We start from the raw sequence: 24,985 nt of genomic DNA on the forward strand, positions 1-24,985 counted from the left end.
GTTGTCTAGAGAACCCAGGTGGCCCACTAGACTGCTGGTTGTAGTTGTTTCGGGGTTGGTAAGATTGTTGGTGTGGGGGTTGATATGGTTGTGGTGGTGGATGTTGAACTTGGTGAGGGTTTTGGATATTGTTGCTCCTGTAGGAAAGTAGAGGGTTATTTTTGTAGCCCTCATTGTAAGAGTTGGAGAATGGGTTGTTTTGTTTGTAGGATTGAAATGCATTACATTGTTCAATAGAGCTCCTACATTCTTGTGCATAATGACCAGACATTCCACAACTTTCACAAATAGTAGCAGGTTGGGCACTCATAGCAGCTACACTAACAGGTTGGGCATATTGAGCATTGGCCGCTTGCATATTATCAAACTTATAATGTAAAGCAGTCAATTGGGCAGTTAATTGTTCAATAGAATTTAAATCATGCTTACCACCCCTGTTAGATAGACCTCTAGGATTTCCATACTGGGCATTGTGAATGGCTATCTCCTCAATCACCTCCATAGCTCTAGGCACCTCAAGTTGCATGAACCTCCCACTTGCAGCTGAATCCAACAAACATCTAGACTCATTCCCCAAACCATTATAAAACTGCTGGATCAAGAACCAATCTTCCAAACCATGGTGCGGGCACTCTCTTTGCAAATCCTTGAATCTCTCCCAAACCTCGAACAAGCTCTCATCCGCTTGTTGTGAGATACCTAATATCTGACCCCTCAGACGAGCCGTTTTCTCAGGTGGAAAATATTTAACATAAAAAGCAAGAGCCAAGGATTCCCAATTATTGATTTTCAAAGCCGCCCGATTAAGCCCATTAATCCACAGTTTAGCTTTCCCACTCAAAGAGAACGGGAAAAGTATCTCCATAGTCTGCTCCGGAGTCAATCCCTTTTGCTTGATGGTGGAACAATATTGGATAAAGGACTGAATGTGAAGATTCGGATCTTCACCTGGTTCCCCACCGTACTGGCGTCTCTCGATCATGTTAATCAATGCAGGCTCAATCTTGAAGGTCTCAGCTGCAATAGAAGGCATGATCGCCTTCGGTAGCACGGACAGACTTGGCTTAGAATAATCTGTAAGCCGTGGGGTAGGTGGCGGTATCAGATTTTCGTCACTCATCTCTATCTCTGAAACTGAATCTGTATCTGAAGGAAAAAGATCGCCAATATTATGATCAGAATCAGAGTAATTCCCACACTGTGCAATGAAAGTTCTTCGTCTACGAAAGGTTCTTTCGGGCTCAGGATCGAATGGAGTAAGATTACTAGTACCTACGGTCCTGGGCATAGACAAAGACTAACAAAACAATGTGAGATCCAGTCTCAAGGAACGTGAGTTCCTTGAGTAGTAACAAACAATAATCTAGGATAAGCAATCAACAACAGAAAATAGAACCGTCTCCCCGGCAACGGCGCCAAATTTCGACAGGCTAAAGTCGTATTACCTAATCAAAAATAACCTAAGGTCCACTAGCTAGGTAGCAAGGGAAGTCAGGATCGAATCCACAGGGAAACAGTGTTCTTTCTACTATTAATCAACTAAGCTAGACTATTGGGAAACAAGAATTGGTTGGTTTGTATGCTAAGACTACGAACGATAATTAAACAATTAAGAATTCAGGAATTAAAGGATCTAAGGCATAGGTTCATCAACAAATAACAATCCAGGACGATAAACAATCACATTAATCAACAAAGCAGTTAATTAGTTTAGCATGCTCTCTCGAATCGATACTAATCATAGACTTAGAATTAACGGGCTCTCGCTACGTATTAACTCTAATTCCACCTATTGACACAAGCCTAAACATCAAATTGCATCTCTCGAATCTTAACTTGATATTGCCAAACTACCACAATTAAACCTGCGCAAATCTAATTGTATAGTAATAATAACCAATCAATAGGAATTAATTACAATGCCAACAATCACAATTATTCAATGTCCCTTCATGTTATTCATGGATTCCCAAACCCTAGAAATTAGACTACTCAAGCATATTAACAATAAACAAAGCAATTGGCATGATTGAAAACATGATTAAAGCTTAAACAAAGAATTGAAATAAAGAATAATACCTAATTGAAGAACAATGGCAAATGAAAGCTTGAATTTTTGATTGAAAATAAACTAAGTGTTTAGAACAAATTAGAGAGAAAATTTTTGCTTAGAGAAATAAAACTAAGTGTTTAATACTAGAGTATGAGATAATAATTGTTTCACTAAATTAACAAAGGCTATATTTATAGTTTAGCCCAAAAAGCATTAAGAAAAACCGGAAAAACTAAGTAAACCGCGCGCAAAAACGCTTCCTAGGTTGTCGTCGCCCGGTCGGGCGGCCTTCCACCCGTCGGGCGACCATCTCGTAACCCGCCCGTCGGGCGCAGGTCTGCCCGTCGGGCGGAGGGAGACTTCTGGAAATCTTCTGCGCGCGCCCGGTCGGGCGGCTCTCGCCCGTCGGGCGGAGAGCGATTTCTGCTGCTGCTGCTTCTGATGGGCGCCCGGTGGGCACCGGGCGAAACTCCGCCCGTCGGGCGCCCTCTGACGAACTGATCCTCTGCTTGCTTGCCCGATGGGCGAGAGGCAATCCACCGGGCGGAGGGCTAAGTGATCCGCCCTTCGTCCACAACACCGAGTCTAACTTCCGGGGCTCTATCATGAACATCTAGGGCTCCCGTAAGTCGACAAAAGTCGTCCCGAACTCCCTCGGGATCCTGTAGTGGCCTAAATCATCAAGAAACGGGCCTAAAAAGATCAATTTCTCACTAAGTATTCCTGAAACTCAAGGCACACTAAAATACACAGATTAGTACTAAAATGGCTCCTAGGAGCTCATTTGACGCATAAAAGTACTAAGGGACGGGGGTGAAAACAATATCTAGAAACTTCAATGTTCTTGGAAACTTTTTCTTCTGGTTATTAGTCTTTACAAGAGGATTGTTGTCCTCCAAGCTTATATCTTTGGAAGAGCTCTAATTTTTGTAAAAAGATCTAATAATGGTGCAAGCTTGGAATGCGGAGAAAGTTTTATTTTTGAAAATTAATGAGTTGCGTATGAACCATATATGCCACCAAATTATATTAAGTCTTTCAAACTCAATTAATCTTAAATTATCTTTAAGAGATTGAAGGGTCTGGACCATGTCAATGGAAGATAAGATAGGTAAAGGGGTCCAACCTTCATTTGCATATATACAAATAGTCATAGATATTCTTGCTAAATGGACAATAAAGAAAAATATGAGACGTATTTTCTATATGGTGGTCACAAAATGGGCATTGGGAAGGGACGAAAACATGACTTTTAGCTAATCTTTCTTTTGTAGGAAGACCATCTAAACAGATTTTCCAAAGAAAGTTTTTCATTTTCGGGGGGATGTTGAGCGTCCAAATCCAACGACAGGGGACTCCATTTTCCATCGCCGTGGATAAGCCTTGAGCTAGTAAAGATGCAGACCTAGTAGAAAAATTTCCTGTGGAGCATGGGCTCCAAATCAAATTATCATCAATATTATTATATGGTATAAGTATGTTACAAACTTCCTCCACCAAATTTTGAGGGAGAACGCTTTGTGGCTTGGACCTATTCCATTGCTTATCATGTGTTATGTAATTATATACTTTTTGTTCAAGAGAAGAGCTAGAGCAAGAAACCATTTCTACTAATGAACTGGAAAAAGCCCAATTATCAAACCAAAAGGAAATTTATTTTCCTGATCCTACTTGCCATCTTAGGCCCTTTTTGAATAAAGGTCGTAGTTTCATAAGGTTCATTCATTGCCACGAGCAATTCGAGAATGGGGAATAAGAAAATAAATCTTTCCCTCAAAGATACTTCTTAGTGACTAGTTGCACCCATTGATTAGAAGGGTTTGAGATAATTTGCCATAACAATTTCATTTGCATGGCCTTATTACTAATTTCTGCTTTTCTGAAACCAAGCCCTCCTAAACACTTTGGTTTGCAAATTTTGTCCCACCCTATTAAGTTCACTGATATAAAGGAAGTACTAGATTAGATCCCGTGCACGCACGGATTTTGATCATTTTTTTTTACAAAAAATTTACTGAAAATCTCCCAAACTACTGCATAGTTATAACATTTTTAACATACTCGTTTAACTTTTTTTTATCTAGTATGCATATTTAAAATGTTAATATGGTACTTTGACCAAAATATTGAGTGATATATTTTCCATTATTAATATAGCGATTTGATTAAAATATTACCAATTTAGAATAATTATTATTACGTCGTATCTATTACTGCCATAATTTATAAACTAAATTTTGTTTCCATACATAAATAGTTTATAAAAAGAAGGTAGAGAATAAAAATAAAATAAACCAGTTATATTTTTTTTTTGGAAAGTGGTTTTTGACGAGAAAAAATCGCACAAGGAATTGACACGTGTCATTCCTGGTGTATAGTAATAGATAGATAGATAGATGCAAGATTTTACTCCAACAGGCCTGTCAGCCTGAGGTGGTAAATTTATTTATTTATTTATTTTGTAAAAGAAGCATTTTAACAATTTGGAAAAACCTCGCACAAAAATAACCTGCCATAAGAGGATGGCTAGATTTTGGGGATTCAAAATTTGAAATCCCGTGTACAAAGGTCAATCTCTACTTACAACTATTACTACTCCTTCCAACTTTCAACAATTTTCCATTCTTCAACAATTTTCCATTCTTCAACTCCCCCCTTTCACTTTCTCTCTCTTTATCTACTCATTTTCGAATTTCTTCAACAATGGCGATGCCTCTCAACTCCGAAGAAAATCCTCCTGCTGTTGAAATCACCATTGATTACCTCTCTTCCGAAGATCTCAAGCCCTTATCTGACCCCGATATTCAGATTCAGGTTTCCTCTTTCTCTCTCTTTACTTCAATCGTTTCTTTTTCTGCTATTTTATTCGGTTTTTGGTTGTTTTCGTGATATTTGAACAGAAATTCAAAATGATAGATCTGATTTTTGAAAAAATTGCTCCATTTCGTTGTTTTTTTTTTTTTTTATAGTTTAATTGGGTGTTTGAATTTGCAGGGTTTAATTGAGGGTTTGGAATCAAAGGATTGGATCAAGGTCTGTGATTCATTGAATGATACTAGGAGATTGGCTATTCATCACTCCACTCTTTTGCTTCCATTGTTGTAAGTTTATGTTTTAGTTTATTTCGTAATTTTCGAAAATGGCTGAATCTGGCTCAAGAATTAATACCCAAATGCGTGTTTTGCGCAATCAGAGAACCGGTTGTTGTGGTGTTGGTGAAGGCTATGAAAAACCCAAGAAGTGCTTTGTGCAAGACTTCCATCATGGCTGCTGCTGATTTATTTGTTGCTTATCGCGATAAGCTGATGGAACCTGATTTCTCTGGTTGTTTTGACAATTTGGTAAGACCTCAATTATTTGTGTTTGCTCATTTGAACAAAAGGAGCAAATATTGTTTGCTCATTTGAACAAAATGAGCAAATATTGTTTTGCTCATTTACACAAATGAGCGAAATTTTCCATTGAACTTCTTCTTCCAAATTAAACATTATTTTTCACATCCATGTGCAATGTGCCTAGATTAAACCTTAATTTTCACATCCATTAAGTCCCATTCAAACTTACTGAAATAAACAATCAATTGACACAAACAAACTTTAAAAACATGAGATCCCAAAATAAATTTCAAAAACAAAAATATAAAAATTTAATGATGGGTTAAGGAAAACAAACTTGATTTATCAGTAAGAGAGAGAAAGAGTACTTGAATTTCTGAGGCAAATTAACACCACCATTTTTATTACTACTATTCTTAAACATATAAAGTGGGTATCTCAAAGAATTTGATTGATCAAAAGACAGAGACGATTGTCATTCCGATCTTGTCGCCGATGCTCAATAATAATCGCCAAGTAATGAAGACATTGAAATTTGGGATGAAAATGAAGCTATGAAAAAAGAATAGATCGAGAAAAAGCTAAGATGGATGAGTGTTAGTGTAATAAATTAACGAGGAGAGAGAAAGACAGTGGAGTAAAAGATGGGGGTGGGTTAATTCTAATGGGGGTGGGGTTAATTCTAATGTGGGTGCCTGGGTGGTCGACTGGTTTCTTTTTTTATTTTTAGTTATCATGTATTTCGGTTGTTTCGTGTGAAAAGTTTAGCCATCGGATTAAGTAGTTTAAATGGTTGAGATTCTTTCTCATTCTTCTCATTATAAGGATCTCCTCATTGGAGGCATTATATAACTTGAGAAGAAATCTTAAGCGTCCAAAGCGTCCAAATTGATGGTCAAGATCATATTTGAGTTTTCTTTATTTTTTCTTTTCTCCTTCCTCCCGGCCACGATTTCCGGTGCTCCATTTTCTCTTTGCTCCTCAACTATTCAACCATGGAAGTCCTCCTATTTTCTCTCTCCTCTCCCTCTCCTATGCCCAACCATGGACCACATGCCACAACACCAGCTGCACCGCCGTAATTCCAAGAACAAAAAGAAAAATATAAAACAAAAATTATAAACATTAATTACGATTCAGCTAAATAATATCAAAATTTCACAATTAAAGGGACAATATATCATCAATCATTCATTAATAGCAGCCCCCTCATCCTCCTCACCCTCCTCACCCTCCTCCTCCATTTTCTATCTCCTCCCCAAATATTCATCCATGGCAGTCTCTCATCCGAAAATTAAATTATACAAGTATCAGATTTAATAACATATTTGTGTTATTTGGCTCTTGTTGGTGAATGTGCTTAAACTTGTCTTCCTGATATTTGGTGGCACGTAAGAAATGGAAAAGAGGGAAGAAGATGAAGAGTTTTGGCGAATTAATTTACCCATTTTGTGAAAATAAGCAAAATAAATTTGCTCATTTGTGAGCAAAATAATTTGCTCATTTGTGCAAATGAGCAAACCTTTTTCTCCTCATTTATGCAAATGAGCAAAATTGAATTTAATTTACTCATTTTCTCCCGACTCCCGATTTCTTCGCCTCCATCGGTGAAGCTCCGGTATACATCCCTGATTAAAATTCGTATTAATCTGCTGGGGACTCATGTACACAATTGCCCACACCTTCGAATTACGCTGATCTCATGTGTACATGTTAATTGATTTCTCAATCATTCAAATGAGCAATAAAAAATACAGAGATTCGAGTCAAAAATAAGAAATCAACAATCCTCAAACTTCCATAATTCTATCACCTTGATTTCTCCGCCATCATAGGATTTGAGTCGAATTCACTGAGTCAAATTTAGTGGAAATGTGAGTTTTGGGCTGAGAAAATATGTGGAGAGAGAATTTGGGAGAAGGATTAGTTTTTGAAGTGTGGTTGATGCATCCAACTAGGGGGGGGGGGTGATAGTTAAGGGATAGAAAAATTAATTCCATGGAAGAAGCAATTAGCAGTGAACAAGAGGAGGTGGGATGAAAATGGAGGAGAGAGAAACAATTGGGTATGGTGGGGGTTTAATATATGAATAGCGTGGTTCATTGTTTTTTCCTTTCGTTTTTATTTAATTTTTACATTACGTAGTTGTTATTTCGTGCGAAATGTCGAATGTGAGATGAAATCGTTTGAAAGGTTGAGATTTTTTCTCATCCTTCTCATTATAAGGATCTTTTCATTGGATGGGGACCCTATAAAAACCCTAAACTTGATATATATATCAAGTTAGTGACAATATGCTCTTTCTTTTTAGCCCTAGGAAACCACTCCAACATATAGTGTAGCTTGAAAGCTTATTTGTTGAATGCTAATCTTCCATTATTTACGACCTTTGGCTACTTATACCTGCTGAGTGTGCCCCTTGTTTACTAGGAAGCCTTTATGTCAAGCAGGATGACTGATACATAAGTTCTTTTTAGTGTAGGTTGGTATTTTTTTTCCCTGAAGTGAACAGAAGATAATTGTGAGGGCTTTCTTTACTTAATAAAATGTTCTCTTCTTTCACATGAATATTCCTCCGAATATCTACCCTCTTGTTGTATTGGTCTTAGTGTCCATGTGAAAGTAACAAGCTCCGACTTAGATATTTTTGAGTTTGAGATTGGATTTTATGATGCTAAGTTTTTTCCTCCTACATGTATATAAGAACTACATGGAAGGCACAAAGTGGTTATGTTGTTTTTGGTGGTGATATATAACATCGAATCTTCTTGAACTAAGGTGGATATAAACACTTAGCTATTTCAAGAGATTGAAGTATGTGAATTAGGTCTATAGTCTATACTTTAGCAATCAAATACATTCTATCGTAGACAACTTTATACGAGTTTATATGGAGAAATAGAGATATTGTTTCACTATAGATTTCTAGTCTTTGCACCAGTAATTTTATTGAGTAAACCTACAAAATAGGATAACATCCAAGGATTTAGATATTTAGTGCTCATACAGTTAGCTAAAAATATTATTTACTGAATCTAAAAGTTGTCCCATAAAAAAAATAAAACAATTGAAATTGGTTGGCTAGACTTTGCAACATCCTGCAGTTATAAATAGTTGTGGGTACTTTGTGAGAAACGCATTTTCCTAGTAAATTCAGCTAAAGTCTAACTTCCTATTTGCCAGAAAATGCTTAGTTGTGTAGCTTGAACCTTAGGTGTGGTTCACGGCGTTCACCCTCCAATATTGTATGTGGTGTTTCTATTTGAAGGAAATACAATATGTGCCTAAATCCATAGAAGGCAGTGTCGACCTATTTTCTTCATTTATTTAATACTTCCTCCGATTATTTTTACTTGCAACACTTTGCTTTTGATGCTTACCAACGCATAATTTGAACACTAGATATCTTTAATTATCGATAAATAAAAATTACAAAAAATTGATACTTGGAAAATATATTTTAAGACGAACATAACAAAATCCCACATGAATATTTTTTTCTTAGAATATGTAAATTGTGCAAAAAACAAAGTGTTGCAACTTTAAAGGAATGAAGGAAGTATATCATTGTTGTTTAATGCTTATAACTTATAAGTATATGGATATGTGGTTATTCCCAACCTCTTTGTTGTGCTTATAGCCTTGTAGGACAAATAGCTTGTTTTGTATCACTCACTTCAGTTTTCAGGTTCTTTGAAATCTACTATCAACTCTTCTGAATCAGCTTTTTGTAGTTTCTAGATTGTTGTTTCCAGCTTTCAAGATTAAGAGGCCTTGTGAAGCAACTTTCAAATTTTAGCCAACTGTATGAGCACTTTTAACTGTCAAATCCAAATCCAATAACTGCTATGTAGAAAACATTACATAGTAAAAAAATGTGCAGACATACTGTTCGGTTTTGTCTTCATGAATCACAGTGAACACTAAGATTAATTACCTAACATTTGATAGCTGTAGTGGCTGATGTTACTGAAACTATGCAAGTATTATATGAAAATCAGACCTGACCTTACAGTACTTTCTGATTAGTGATTACTCATTTTCGTCATCCCTCACATTTCCCTTATTCTTCTATGATCTGCGTTTATTTCATTTTTTCTGAAACATTTATGTTTCTCTTGGATGGACATTACAAGGAAGAGAGAGAGAGAGTGAGAAGACTCAGTAATCCTATTAAGTTGTTTTATAAACGAAATTTTGGGTTTGTCCTACATCAATCTATGTCCATCTTCTATTTTCGTGTCCCTTCCTGTGCTTCTACCTCTGTGGCTCTGTTATTATCGGAAACCCAAAATTAACACGCTAATGATGACGATCTGTACTAAAAGTGAAATCATCTCTCTGTCTTCAACTTGTGCTTCACTTAAGTGTGCATTCTTTGGGCAGAAGGTTCTTGGGTTTCAGTAGAGGTTGTTAACTTTTTATGACCTTTCTTTTCATCGATGTTGAAGAAGCAGAGTTAGAGGGGAGGGAGGCAGATTTTTTAACAGATTGGTCAATGTAACTCATGAAGGCAAAATTGAAGGATTCCATGTTTACAATTTTTTGGCTACCAAGTATAAATGGAAAAAGTACATGTGTACTTTTGTAGAATGTCCCTTTATTTTTGACACGTTAGCACTTTTACTTGCATTTACTAGCTGTTAATAGTTTGTACTTCTGTACATGTGGTATTTGGTCCCTTATTCTGCTTTAACCTTTATGTTTCATCCTAAATCCACACCTGCCTGTCCCAAAAAGTTGAAAAAAAAAAAATAGAAAGCAAGGTGACAACATAACTACAATGTGGCAGAACTGCGAGATTTATTACAGGATTAGGATTTTTCATCTGTTTGATGGTGCTTTCCCTAGCCGAATAGGAGATCCAGTTATTCTAATGCGCAGCTGATTCCTGAACTTTCTTGATCCAATAATGAATCTTATATGTAATACATTTTTTTTGTCATAGTCTGTATTGTGATTATGCTATCATATACTTCCTTCGTTCTTTTTTAGTTGACACAATTGTTTTATCATGTTTTCCAATGTAATATTTTAACCATTAATATCTTTAGTTATCAATTGGTAAAAATTATGACTATATTTTTTCTGACTTAAATTACAATTGATAGTCAAAGTAGGTTATATGAATAGTGTCAAAAGTTAAATTGTGTTAATTAAAAAAGAAGAGAGAAGTTATATTAGAGCTTCTTAAATAGAAAATTGTTCAGTTTAGTTTGTAGTTCTTCAGTCTATGTATCTTACTTAGCGGCTAATTTTTCGGGTGGTGCCCCCAGCTGCTGCAATTATTGCTGAAAGCATCTCAAGACAAGCGGTTTGTGTGTGAAGAAGCAGACAAGACCTTGAAGTCAATGGTTCAATCTCTTACTCCTCTTCCTATGCTTCAAAATCTTCAGAAATATGCCAGCCATTTCAATCCTAAAGTTAGGGCTAAAGCTGCTGTGTCCATCTCCAATTGTGTTTCCAGAATGGTAACTATATCCCATTTTCTACTGTTTGTTGACATTGTTATGTTATCCTTGTTACGTGTCATTTTTCACGTGTATTGACGTAAAGTAACAACTATGGATTTTGATTACAGAGTTTCGAAGATTTACAGGAATTTGGGTTGGTTTCACTGGTTCAAGTGGCTGCTAATTTACTAAATGACAGGCTTCCAGAAGCCAGAGAAGCTGCACGAAGTATTACCATGTCAGTATACAAGTCATTCACTGAAAATGAAGATCAAAAGCAAGAGGCGTGGCAAAACTTTTGCGAGTCTAATCTACCAGCACTTCATGGACAATCCATAATCAAAATCACAACAATTAATTAGGTCTATAGCTGCCTCAGGCAGCAGCAGCAGCTGTGTACATAAAGAAGTACTGTGCGTTTTATCTTCTCTGAAGATGCCTTTTGAGAATTTAGGTCCTCATCAGTTGATTTGTGTGATACCTAGTTGATCTTAAGCTGTATCACATGGTTGTTACGACATTTTTGGAAATCTTGTTTGCTTCCTCATTCTTACTATGAAAGGTAGCTACGTATCTCTTTTCAAATCAAACATAAATGAGTTTGTTGTCTTTTCAAGGTGATATGATCATGTCTTGTAATCCCAGATGCTGGCATAATGCCCTTTTTTGATGTCTTATCTTTGTTCCCGCATTGTTCTATTGGGGTTGAATTTTGAATGTTTGATGATAGAGAATATGGTTTTTGCTTTTTTGGGGTTGAATTTTCAATATTTACATTGAGAATTTAATATTGCTATTTTGACAATTTCGTAATACAAGTATACTTTTAATTTTAAATGCCAAATAAAACAGGAAAAATTGTTTTAAATAATCCAACATTTTGATGATTTTTCGTTACTAATTCAACCTTTCGATTATTATTTAATAATCCGACCTTTACACCCCATTAACAATTATTACACCCAACCGGTCACTAACCCATTGCTGCAGGTAATTTGTACGCGTGTCATTCAATAGTTCGCTATAATGTTTTTTTTTCCGTTTCATTCCTTCATCCTTGTGTTTTTTTTTTTCATTCATCTCACTTCTTTCAGTTTTTTAAAAAATATTCCTTATTTTATTTTTACTCAACAAACCGTAGACTCATATTCACCAATTCCATCATCATCTGTCTGCTATTTTCGCATGGTCAATAAAGGAACTCACAATGGCTTCCTCTAGTGTCCGCCATTTTTGTCTGGTCAATGAGTTCTTTCGTTTTTTTGCTTTCCTTATAAATGTGATCGATTTGAACATTTCAATTTTAATTCGTGATAAAACAAAATCGTGTTAAATGGGAGGTTAAAATGAAATAAAATGGAGGTATGAGGAGGAGGGAAGAGGACCCCTAGAGATGAGGATGAGGAGAGAGAAACCGATGAAGGTGGTTCGAAGGTGGAGGATGGGGATGGGTTTGTGTTTCATGGAGATAGGGGTGGTTTTTGTTGGGGATGGAGGGCGGGGGGCGAGAGGAGAGACCACAACAGGTTAGGAGGGACTGAGGGAGGAGAGGATAGTCTATGACGGAAAGGAGGAGGTAGTGAGGAAGAAGGTTATGACAGAAATGAAGAAGACAATTTTTTTTATAAAAATATTGACCTTCGTAGCCGGTTTCCGATCTTTTAGGTGCAATAAAAGCAAAATATGGTTTATGCACCCGGGTGCACAATGCTTACTTTGCATCTGTTTTTAAATGAACATATAGTTCAAATACAAAGAACATATTGTTCATATCCAAAGAACATATAGCAAATGAACATATAGTTCAAACCCAAATAACATAAAGTTCAAATATTCCACTTGTACATGTACATTGAAATCATTCTCCATGTTCATTAGATTCTCAATAAATGTTCATCAGGGTACAATGATCATTGTGCACCCGGGTGTATAATCCAAATTGTGCAATAAAAGTTAATGGGGTACAAAGGTTGGATTATTAAATAATAATTGAAAACATGGATTATTAATGGAAAATCGTCGAAATGTTGGATTATTTAAAGTAATATTTCCAATAAAATAATGCATATTGCAGTATTAATATTTGTTTTGACTTAATTTTAATATTTTAGTATATTTTATTTTGGGTTACTAGAAATAACAGGGTCTTTTGACGGGAGGGTGGAGGGTTACCGCAAATTTGATGGTGCAGGCGTATGTAGGATGAGCATCTTGCATCGGGATCAAACGATATGAGAAATACACAAAATGTGCGTATTTCATCAAATTCCGATAGGAAATGCACATTTGCCCCGAACAAAAAAGAAGATAGAAAGGCTCTGTGTTTTTTCTCTCTTTTTTCTTGTTTTATTTGATTCCCTCTTCTTTTCGTTCTCTTTCTCAGGTGTATACTCTGTATTGTTCTGGGTTTATTGTTTTGAATTCAAAATGTAGAGAGGAGAGAGAAAGTTGAGACTGGGTTTTCAATTGATTTTAAGGGAGAGAAAGTGATGAAAAATTGGCGCATATCATTGATTTTTTTGCTTCAACATCAAAATCAATCGATTCTTCTTCAAATATGAATCTTGGAGCTGATAATTAGATTTTGGAAGTTAATTTTATCAATTTTGATTAATTTTATTAATTATTTGTGTTTATTATATGCTTTTATAAATTCATGGCTTTTTTTTTTGGTAAATGTTTAAATTTATTAACCAATATGAGAAACAAAGGCTAAGCAGCCAAGTACAAAACATGGCTTATGGTGTTGTTTTATTTCATATTTTCATTGATTTTGATGAATTTGGTTATGTAATAATATGTTGATTTTATTTTCGTTGATTTTGATGAATTAAATAATACGTTGATTTTGATGTAATTGATTATGTAATAATACGTTGATTTTGTATATTGCATTTTTTTAAAGTAAAACATGTTAACGTATTAAACGTACATGTGGTCATAATTAATGAACAATTATATTATAGTAGAAATCTAAAATCAAATTGCAATTTTTACTTTTTTATTTTATTTTTTGTGTTATTTTTCTTATTATTTTCTATTTTACATTGTTATTTTTCTTATTATTTGCGTTTTTTACTTAGTTCTTTTTTTATATTTATTGTGTTATTTTTCTTATTAGTGTTTTTTCATAGAATTATTCACATACTATGAGTAATGTGATTGATAATTTAGAAGATGATCCTGAATTGTATGTTATTGTGGGCCAAGGTAATGTACTTATTCCTATATACAAAGAACTTATATTCTTCTGTTAATACATATGGTGTTAGTTAAAGAATATAAAATATGTGTGACTTGGTTTTAAAGAACATGTGGTTTTACATTTAATTGGACTATATATATAAAATAGAGTGAAGAGTGAGAAAAACATTTGTTGTTTTTTTTAATAAACATGTGGTTTTACATTTAATCGGACTATTTATACTTCTTCCGGTTTTTTTACATACACCATTTTTCTTTTATGGAAGTTGCACATTAGTAGCACCATTTTCTTTTATGGTATGTTTTCACATGCTTTTTTGGGTGTGTTCACACACTAAAAACGATTTTTTTTTAATCAGAAAAGACCTTTTAAATTCCAAAATTGTGAAAAGAACCTAATAAAAAAATGGTTGTGAGATGAGATCTAAAGTTGATTTTTTGTTGTGAATTAGGACCTTGATTCCAACTTTTCGGCGTTGACTCGTGCGTGCAGGTCACGTTCTTATTTATTTTTTTCACTTTAGTTACCCTTCTAATTCCCCCGTTAACTACCCTAATAACCCCCAAAAAAAACCACGCTTTCTCCTTTCCACTACTCACCAGGTTCATCAACGGAAATGCTGAATTCCAGCTTCTCTAACCAAGCCTAGATGTTGTCTCAAACACAATTATCTATGATCATATTTTCATATTTAAATTGGGGTTTGAAGTTCAGGTTTTCCTTTAAAGTACTCATATACTTTTTCTTGAACATCTTTGTATTTCCCTCTCATATAATCTGATACAGCTTATGTTTTTACTTCCATGGCTGCCTTCTTACCTTTTTCTCTCTCTCCTCCTCCCCCTCATCTTTCCACCTTCATTAATAATACTTGTGTCCTTTCATCCTTTTTGATGATTGGGTCAAGAACTCAAGATGCAACCTCAGCCATGCGATTCTTCGGTTGATGATTGGGTCAAGATGTAATCTCAGTCGTTCGCTTCTTCGGTTGATGATTGGTAAATCATCTTATTTGTCTTCCTTCGCACTAATTCTTCTTTCTTCCTCCCCCATAAATATTTAATTTAGTTGAGAGATTCATCTTGTAAAAGAAAATAATGAATGTTTTTTTGAGATCAACCGTAACTTCCACAAAACTCAAATTGGGCGAATTGAGGCAAAAAAATTTGGCTTTTTGCTCTTACTTTGTTCGAATAGAAACGAAATTCTATGGGAAGAAGCTATATTTTTTTAAGTGATCGTGCACGAATCCTTCAAGCTGGTCGAAGAAGATGAAGTGGAGAGAGAACATAACTTCGAGGAAAGAGAAAGCAGAGGGATTTTTTTAAGGTTATTAGGTTTAGTTAAAGGAGGGGGGGGGGAATTGGAGGGAACCTGGAGAGGATTTTTTTTTAATAAGCACGTGACCTACACCCGCAAGTCAATTTTTCGAAAAATTGGAGTCAACCATCAAAAAATGGGTAAAGGTCCCATCTCACAATAATTTTTTTATAAAGTCCTTTGTGAGGTTGATCTCATTTAAACACCCTTGAACATTGATTTTGAAAGTTGAACACAAAACTTGAAGTTCATGAATTCTAGTTTGAAGAAGAGTTTTCACTTCTTCAAACATCCTTGAGCATTTGCAAAATTAGGGTTTGGAAAATTGTATGGTGATTGTTGTAAAGAGAATCTTCAAGAGTGAAATCTCACTTAATAATCACATTTTTGAAAATGATTTTGTAAATTTTTTTGTAACTTGAACTTGAAATGAGAGTATTGAAAATCATTTGAAGGGTATTTCAATCCCTCCAAAAATACTCTTTCATAACATATTCCTATTTCATATGAGTTATGAACTCACATGAACATCCTTGAAAAATTACAAAATTGAAGAAAATAAGTGCAAAGAAAGGTAGAAGTTTAGAATTTGGGATTAGAGCCTCAGAAATTTACCTAGATCTTCTGGGTTTGAATTTCCTTGATTGAGATCCAATTTCTTGATGTTTGAACTTGGATTAGTGTTTATTTTTGAGATTTGTAATTGAATTTGGAGGTATTTATAGGATTTTTAAGATTTGTACTTAAGTTTTCTGATTTTCCTCCTCCATTTTGGTTTGAAAATGGGGGGTATTTATAGAAGAATTGGATGGCGGAAAAAATGCAGGGGGGTGTGAGGCGCAACGGTCTGCGACAGGCGCACCGCCTGCACGATTTCCGACAACCAAAGCGTAGATTAAGCTTTGTTGGGTGATTAGGAAAATTGCACTAATGATAGGGTACATATGTCTTTTTTGGTGATCAAAGTTTGAGACAAAGGTTAGCGTCTTGAAAAAGACGTTTTTAGGAAAATGCGATATGCGGAAATCGGCTTCAGGTTTGACTGTTTTTGCTTGGTTTCGGTGGGTCGGTACCTGGGATGCTCAGTTTTGTGGGTCAGCGCCCGAAATTTTCCTTATATAATTTTGAGTGGAAACGTGCCTCGAAGACTGATCGTGGCATCCGCATCGCGGGATTGTGTTTGGATTTTGAAATTGTGTTTGGAATTTGAATTTGAACCGAGATCCTGGATTTGGATGGACCCGGGGATTAGGTTTTCAAAAGATGAATTGGATTTTAAAATTGGAATAAGTTTATTGTATCTTGCAATTGGTGATTCCGCTCGGAGTTGCTCCAACTTGAAGTTAGATCGATTAGTATCCTCATCGGCCCTAAGGGGAGACACGAAGTGGGTATGTACACCGTGATTTTACGAAGACGGAAATTTCGTTTGCACTTTGCTAAACCAGAAGATACTAGTCAGACCCAGAAGAGACGCATTGGACTGCGGCCCAGAATATCCTTAAGTACCTGAAAAGAATTAAGGATCAATTCCTAGTCTATGGAGTAAATGATAAATTGATTGTTAAGGGCTATACGGACGCAAGCTTCCAAACCGACAGAGATGTAGATCAATGACTGGTTTTTTGTTCTACCTCAATAACGGAGCAGTAAGATGGAAAAGTGCTAAGTTAATTCCTATTGCAGATTGTAGAACCGAAGTTGAGTACATTGCTACTTCAGAAGCAGCAAAGGAAGCTGTTTGGATTCGAAAGTTCATCGAAAAACTTGAGGTTGTCCCATCCATTGAGGGACCAGTTGCTTTATATTGCGATAATAGTAGATCCATTTTCTAGGAAAAGGGGCCTAAGAGACACCAGAAAGTCAAACACGTATTGCGGCGATTTCACATACTTCGAGAGATCGTTGATAGAAAGGAAATCGAGATACGCAACATTGGAATGGACGACAATGTCACATATCCGTTAACTAAATTGTTGCCACAAGTGAAGCACAACGCACATGTAGCAACCATGGGAATAAAAAATGTTGGGGGAATGGCTTTGATTTTGTTTTGGAATATTTGTTAGATCTTATGTTTGAAACAATTGGTTATCCATTCATATTTATGAAATATATTTTTCATATTCATTTAATTATGTTTTATTATGAAATGATGAAGTCCAAGTGATTCAAAATCATTCAAATAGGATATCAAGATTGGAGTCTTTGATAAAGAAACACCTATAAGTGAACTTGAATATTGAATCACAAAAGGATCCCTAATCCAGGCCATTAAATGGATGGACGAATAATGACTAATAAAGATTAGATTGCAAGTAGATTTGTAGTTCAGTTTCTCAAACTAGATGGGACTTGGATGTCAAAAATCTTTTGCATAGATAATTATTAGAATTCCTACCGGATTGACCATGAGAATACTTTAATAGATTAAATTCTTGTCATAAGTAGTTCTTATTAAAATTGGTGATGAACCTATTCCTCAAAAAATGAGTAGTTATGATTGCTTGTTTGAGAGTTAATTTTCTTTGATGCGCAACTCGCTAAAAATCGCACCGTAAAAGGAGGCTATTAAAGTAGTATTCAGGCTATCTATGAATTAGAGTAAGTCTTTCATAAGTTACAAGAAGGGTTTATCCTCCTATCTTTGATAGGATATGGTGTTGTTTGTGTAACAAGGCCTCTCGGAGAGTTAGATACTGTAAAAATGCATGGCCGTGCTTAGATTGATTAAGGCTTAATCATCTGTAAAAGTTTAACAGTTGAACTCAATAATTTCAGAAACACTTATGGACCTAATAAGGATGGCTTTGATATTACCTTATGTTCAACAAGTAACACTAAGAGACAAAAGAATGGGAATGCACACTTATCTAAAGGCCAAGTGGAAGACTGAAGGAAATGTGTCCTTCACCCAAAGTGCATTGGTTTAATACCAAAGTTCAGATTAATTACCGGAATAATTAATTCAGTAAGATCAAGTGATCGAAACATCTAGTTTGAGTTTGATAAGGGATTTTCGTGTCGTTAACGAATACCTCTCAATTAAACAATACTTATAAAACTCCTAACATACGCACTATATTGATTATAGTGGTAAGAGTAGGGATAGTCCCAAGAGAATGGAAGATCGAGTTTAGCAAACTAATTATACAAGCTAGTTTATAAGGAAGAGGAGAAAAGTTTTGATAACAAGAAAAAAACTAAAGTAAACTAGGGAAAGATGATCAAGAATAAAATACTATGGGATTGAGGTTCAATAAGGGCTCATTGGATGAATGCAAAGGAGAAACATGCTTGATATGCAAAGACTTGATGCAAAAGGGAGTCAACCAAAGTTATAGGCATTCAAAGCCTTTCGGCGGAAAACCATAGCCCCTCTAATTCTAATAGCAAGCTTTCGCTCCACCGGAGACTTAGAGTGACTCTGTTAGGAAATAATATAACCCATATGCTATCACTAATCCTAAATTTCTTGACAAACTAGCAATAAGCACTCCAACTCACTAACTAGCTTAGCATTTGCAACTACTAACCTATCAAGACATGGAATCCTATTCATCAAATCATTTAATCACATAATTAGCATGCATCAACCTCTATATTCCACAATATATTACCAGCCCAAATCTACACCCTTACCCCTAAAAAAGACAACTCACTAGCCATATCTAATGCTTCCAAGTTCCAACCATAAATCATTTCATGAAGTAATTGATCAATGTGATCAAAAGTAATATCAACAATCAAGAGATTTGACTCAAAGCTAACATCAAAACATTCAACAAAACTAGATTTTAATCCACTAAACCTATCTTCACTAGCTAATGAGGCAACAAGTAATCTAAAGAGAGCAATTGCACAATATGTAAAAAAAAATTAGGATGAACTACAACCATGAACCAAAAACGAAAGGATCAAAATCAAACTTGTTTCTGAATTTTTATCAATATTATGAATTTCAACAAAAATAAAGGAAAACAAACAATATTAAGTAGAGAAATAAAGGAAGAACAAGATAGAGAATAAGAAATTTACTAAGAAGCTTCAAATTTTATAATTAAACTCTTGAATCCAAAGAGCAATAAAACTAAACCTTAGCTTTTCTCTCTCTATAAAATATCTCTAATCTCTAATAAAAATGGAATGTCTTAAATAGAAATATCCTCTAGCTATTTATATGCTTCATTCAAAATATAAATTAATTACAAGATACGTGACTTCCGGGTTATTGTGCACACGCACAAAAATCCCGTGGGGGCGCATTGGAGGGTACGTGAGCGCGCACGGAGTAGCTTGAGGGGTTGCACAAATGACCGGGAGAAATCCAAAATTTTCCTTCGTGTCGTGCTCGCGCACGGTTGTGATGCGTGCGTGCGCACGCTTGAGGTACGCCTGAGGTGTGCGCGCACACAGAGAGGCGTTGTGGGGGCGCACAAAACATGTGTGTGCTCACAAAAAGAAATTGTGCGCGCGCACCCAATCTCCGGACATTCTTCCTAGTTTTTCTGTAACACTCCGTATTTTCTAGCCTCTTTTACTACTCTGTAATTACGATTATTAAAGTACTGATGTCCTAAATTTTTCCGATCTAATTTAATTATCTTATTATATCTAGCTTTTTATTGTGACATAATACCAATTATTTAAGACCAATATATTTTTCATATGTGAGTTTACATCTTTCAAAGCCCATTTATTACCCAAAAATATGATTTCTCATCTTGAGCTTGGAAGTTGTGCTTTTGCCCTTGGTCAATTATGTGACCAAAATTCATTTTCTCTTTCCCACTTTCCTTTCATGCGTGTAAATGGGAGCCAATATAGACATATAATAACTACGGATGTATAATTAGTTACGGCATGCTTGGTAGAGGACGTGTCGTATGATTTATAGAAACATAGCCTAGTGGGGAAAGCAATTGTTATGATGTACGAAGGTGCGTATAATAACGGAAATACACCCAACTCTGTCGTATTAAAGGGGAAAAACTGTAATGTACTGCATCACATTTTTCATAAGGTTTTTGTACTGCAATCCATGGATTTCATTGAATTTCTTCTTGTTAAACTAACAGGAAGCGTCCAAAGTAATCACGCATATAATCGAATGCCGAGTTAACCACCGGCCAATCACCCGTACCTTATATAAAAGTTCTTACTCTATGTTGTACGTCATGTGGGATACAGGGTTCTATCTTTAGGGTTAACTTAAAAAGCTCGAGAGTTCACCGCAATCAAAAGGTCTTGAATTACCTGAATTTCGCGGCCAAATTCGCTTTACGCAACCCATGTGGCCTTTACCTTGCTTTTTTCCTATTCTACTTGTAATACCAACCTCCAAAGTAATCACGCATATAATCCAATGCCGAGTTAACCCCCAACCAATCACACATACCTTATAAAACACAGTTTACCTTGGAGGTCGGTATTCCATTGGGCCAACATATAATATCATAACAGAAATAACTTGTATTCCCATTTGAGCCATCGTTCTAATTCCATTTGGGCTTCTTAAAATTTTTCTCTTCCAATTCCAAAAACGTCAACAAAGGCCTTGAGGACTAACGTACCCAAATCTGTTTATTGATATTCCTCTTCTTAATATATCATGTACATTATTCAATTGTTTTCATATCTTCCCACTTTCCAGGAATGAGTTAAATAAATCTAATAAATAAAGGCATGCAGATGCAGTTAAATGTATCATAGAACTAAGGAGTTGTACTGGAAAAAAAACTAAGTAGTTGTATTCAGCCATGAACGAGAAAAAACACAAAGATCAATATTGATACTCATATTTGAGCCTAAAAGATTGCCCCATTTGCAATCTTGTAGGGACGGAAGGAGTATCAGTTTCAGTAGATGATATTCTGCCAAACTTATCTTGTTGGCATTTGGTCTAATCCCTTTATTGATTCTTTGCATGAATATATTTTTTAAAGTCTACCCCAATGAGATTTTTCTTGCACTGTTGAAGGATATGTGACCCTTATGCCGATATTAACAGTATGGTCTAGTGATCAATATATTCAATCTTGTCGTAGGTAAATGTTCGGTGTACAAACATTTGTAAGCTTGTAACTCTAACCTCAGTTGAATTCATTCTTATCTTATTCGAATATTGATATCAACTTCTAGAATTTTTAAAAATATCAAATGAAATACTGACTAGTTATTACGTACGAAATATTCTATTCCTGTTCACATATTTAGTTAGCGAGATATGTATATAAGTGACTACTCATAATAGCAATCAGTTTCTTCATTTTTCTATAAACATTTTCCATGTCACACAATAAAATTTGTTTTGATTGATGTCAAATTCTACACTTATTCCACCCTATTTCCATTTCAGCTATAACTCTGAAAGTTTCGTGGTGAGGATTCTTGACTCCGTCAGCATCCGTCATTCTCTGACCCCGTTAGGTACTCAAATATCACTATTTATTCTTCTCCTCAAGTTGTGTACTTCTGCATTCAACTGCAACACTTTCTTTTCCCCTTTTTTTATTTGAGGAAGGAGCTGAGGACTGATCTTCAGTGTGTCAGTGACATCCTTAGCTTCACCCTCTAAGGATATCATTGTGGCATGCGTTTCAACAAGCTTCTTTTGCAGAGGAAGGAGATAATCAACATCATACACTATCAAATAACATAAGTACTTAGTAACAATAAGATTCTTAAGTTCCCTATAAACAATGTCTTCAAATTAATTTCACAAACAACGTCAAAGATAGATGACATAGAAGAATATGTTACTTGGGTAAGATATCAATATCTGCATTTATACACTAATAATACACTAGCATAAGCGTTTGAAATTCATACATAAGCATACGAATTATATATACATATATAATCATCTAAACAACAAAAGAAATATTTGCAACCAAGTATTTTTTTTTCCTTCAGTCATTTTAATCTATATATAAGCTTGTAGTTACACAATATTTACCATACCCGATTCCAATTAACATATAAGAACATGAATTAGATGGATAATCCTTTTAACTATCAAACAACAGAAGTACTTAGTAAAAATTAAATTCTTAAGTTCCCCATAAACAATGTCTTAAAATTAATTTCACGAACAACGTCGAAGATAGATGACATAGAAGAAAATTTGTTACTTGGGTAAAGATATCAACATCTGGCGTTTATACACTAATAATATATTAGCATAAGCGTTTCAAATTCATACATAGGCATACGACTTATATAAAACTATATAATCAATTAAACAAAAACATATATTTGAAACTAAGTATTTTCTTCCTTCAGTCATTAAAACCTATAGGCATATAGTTACACAATATTTACCATACTCGATTCCAGTTAACATATTAGTTAAACAGTTAGATGAATAATAATCTTAATTATCAAATACATAAGTACTTTGTAATAATCAGATTATTAATTTTCCTATAAACAATGTCTTAAAATTAATTTCACGAACAACACCAAAGATAGATGACATAGAAGAATTTGTTGCGGAGTACTTGGGTAGAACTTGAATATTGAACTTTCCACTATTCTTGCAATTGGGAAGTCACCTTGGAGAAATCAATCTAGCCTACTTAGGTAATTCGAGTCCCTACAAATTTATTATTTGCTAATCTTATTTGCTAATTATTTTCAATTTCTAAATAAACCAATGATATTCATGTGATGTTCATACTCACTTGAACTAGGAAATGCTTTAAAGGAGTAATCTTTGAGGGAATTTCACACTTGAAATCCCCCTCAAATGATCTTCCATACTCTTATTTCAAGTTCAAGCTAGATTCAATATTTATGCATTATTTTCAACAAAACTTGGTTAAGAAAGTGAGGTTCTCATTCTTGAAAACATTCCTTCTAACAACCATGGTACAAGTTTTCAAAAGCTTTAATCTTTATACAAAGTTCCATAATACTTGAACAAGTGCAACCCATTCTTTAAGTTAGAACACATGAACCATCCATGATTCATGTACAAATGCAAGTTTCAAGTTTACATGTTCAATGATGTTTTAGTGGAAATCATCCCTTAAAACTCAAATGAAATACAAGTACGAGTTTATCAAAGGTGAAGTCCTTACATAAAATTCTTGGCCTTTGAGAATGAAACCTCCTAATTTCTATATTCAAGTTCTCATTCAAATTCTATTTCAATATTTGATATGCAAAATCGATGATACTTTTTAATGAGCAACTCATTTTAAAATGAGATTATTTTACACGATTGGATTCGTGGGAAGCCAAATCACTTTTGATTAAGTGTTCCTCAATTCGATTTTCAATATTCAAGTTATTCAATTTCTATCATACAAGTTTAATGCTTTATTGCTTATTTATTGCTTATTTCAATTCCGCACTTTTAAACATTGCAGGTTTCAATTCCGCACTTACTATTTATGCAATTTTACTCGCCTAGTCCTTCTAGACGATGTGGTTTACACCTAGTCCGTTTTCTAGGTGGTGATGTTAATCTTTACTAATTCTGCACTTTATTTTCTATTGTGATGATGCGTTACTTGTTTATTGCTTTCATCACCCAATATGATAAATCAACAAAATACAAGTTCTAATCATGCTTAACAAAGATAATTAATGGAAAACCGGTTTAAGCTCCCCAAATTTGACTTAAAGCAAAGCGATCACCATATAAACTTAGCAATTTCAATGTTCTAATTATGCACTCAACCACCTACATGTAGTGTCATGATAGGATTTTACTCCGAAAATGATGATTGTATTGTATGAACCTATTGCAAAATTTACTCAAATAAGTGTTTTGTTCCCTTACCCGAGTTTCAATCGGTTTCAAGTCCTATGACTTATCCCGAGTCATATTTGGTCTTTTCAAACCGGACCCGAACTTATTTGGTGGCGACTCCATCAAAGTTCAAAAATCCTAAGCTGTAGGGATATTTTATGCACTTTCTATATTTTCAATTTTGATTTTTCTATGTTCAAATTCGATTGTCACTTGTGTGAACCTAGAATTTGCTTCCCTTTTAAAGCGTGGGATTGAGAAGATCAAGTTAAAACTAGTGGTCACATTCTTGATAAATCGAACCAAGTTTAAGTCTTTGGTGGGCAAACAAGGTTCGTCAAATGCTCAAAACTTACATTAAAAGTTCAAATTACAAGTTATACAAAATACAAAAAATACCACTCAAAATAACCGCCTACAGTAAGCATAGAACTTTCTCAAGGTATTTTGGTTATGGGGATTCTCACTTGGAGGCACTCTGTGAATTAGGATTACAAAGTGTGTTAGTGAGTTTTATGGGAAAACAACTAGGTTTAGATAATAAAACCTAGGGACAAAGCAAGGGGTTACCGGCCAAAGTCTTGAATCCTTGACCGGCCACGTCATCCCATGGGCGAGAAAAGTGGCGCGCACGACAGGTGGGCTGTGGGCCTCGGCCAGGCCAAATCTTACTTCTTTGAGAGCTCAAGCTCAAGCTCTTCTAGCTTTGTGAACAGTCTGAACACCTATGGAGTCGCTAATGAGACTTGCTACTATTTACGAGTTACTGTGTGAATTTGAGAGAGAAACTTTACCTTCTTATATCCCAGACTGCTTGAGAACTGAGTAATTATACTCTCGTGTTAGTCACTTGAGGGA

The 24,985-nt window shown here is 35.1% G+C and overlaps 1 protein-coding gene and 1 non-coding gene across 2 annotated transcripts; both read left to right on the forward strand.

Annotated features, from left to right (window-relative positions):
- The first annotated feature begins 614 nt into the window (after positions 1-614).
- LOC130462341 (small nucleolar RNA R71) lies at positions 615-721 on the forward strand. Its single transcript, XR_008922437.1, has one exon. It is a non-coding gene; the product is annotated as a small nucleolar RNA R71 (small nucleolar RNA).
- A 3,852-nt stretch (positions 722-4,573) lies between these two features.
- Positions 4,574-11,602, forward strand: LOC110801122 (uncharacterized). Its single transcript, XM_022006438.2, has 5 exons — positions 4,574-4,867; positions 5,048-5,154; positions 5,247-5,394; positions 10,665-10,859; positions 10,970-11,602. Exons 1-5 carry the CDS (start codon positions 4,757-4,759, stop codon positions 11,201-11,203), a joined length of 795 nt encoding a protein of 264 aa, XP_021862130.1. The 5' UTR covers positions 4,574-4,756; the 3' UTR covers positions 11,204-11,602.
- Positions 11,603-24,985: the final 13,383 nt, after the last annotated feature.

This window comes from Spinacia oleracea, chromosome 5, assembly GCF_020520425.1.
Source record: "Spinacia oleracea cultivar Varoflay chromosome 5, BTI_SOV_V1, whole genome shotgun sequence".
Lineage (NCBI taxonomy): Eukaryota > Viridiplantae > Streptophyta > Magnoliopsida > Caryophyllales > Amaranthaceae > Spinacia > Spinacia oleracea.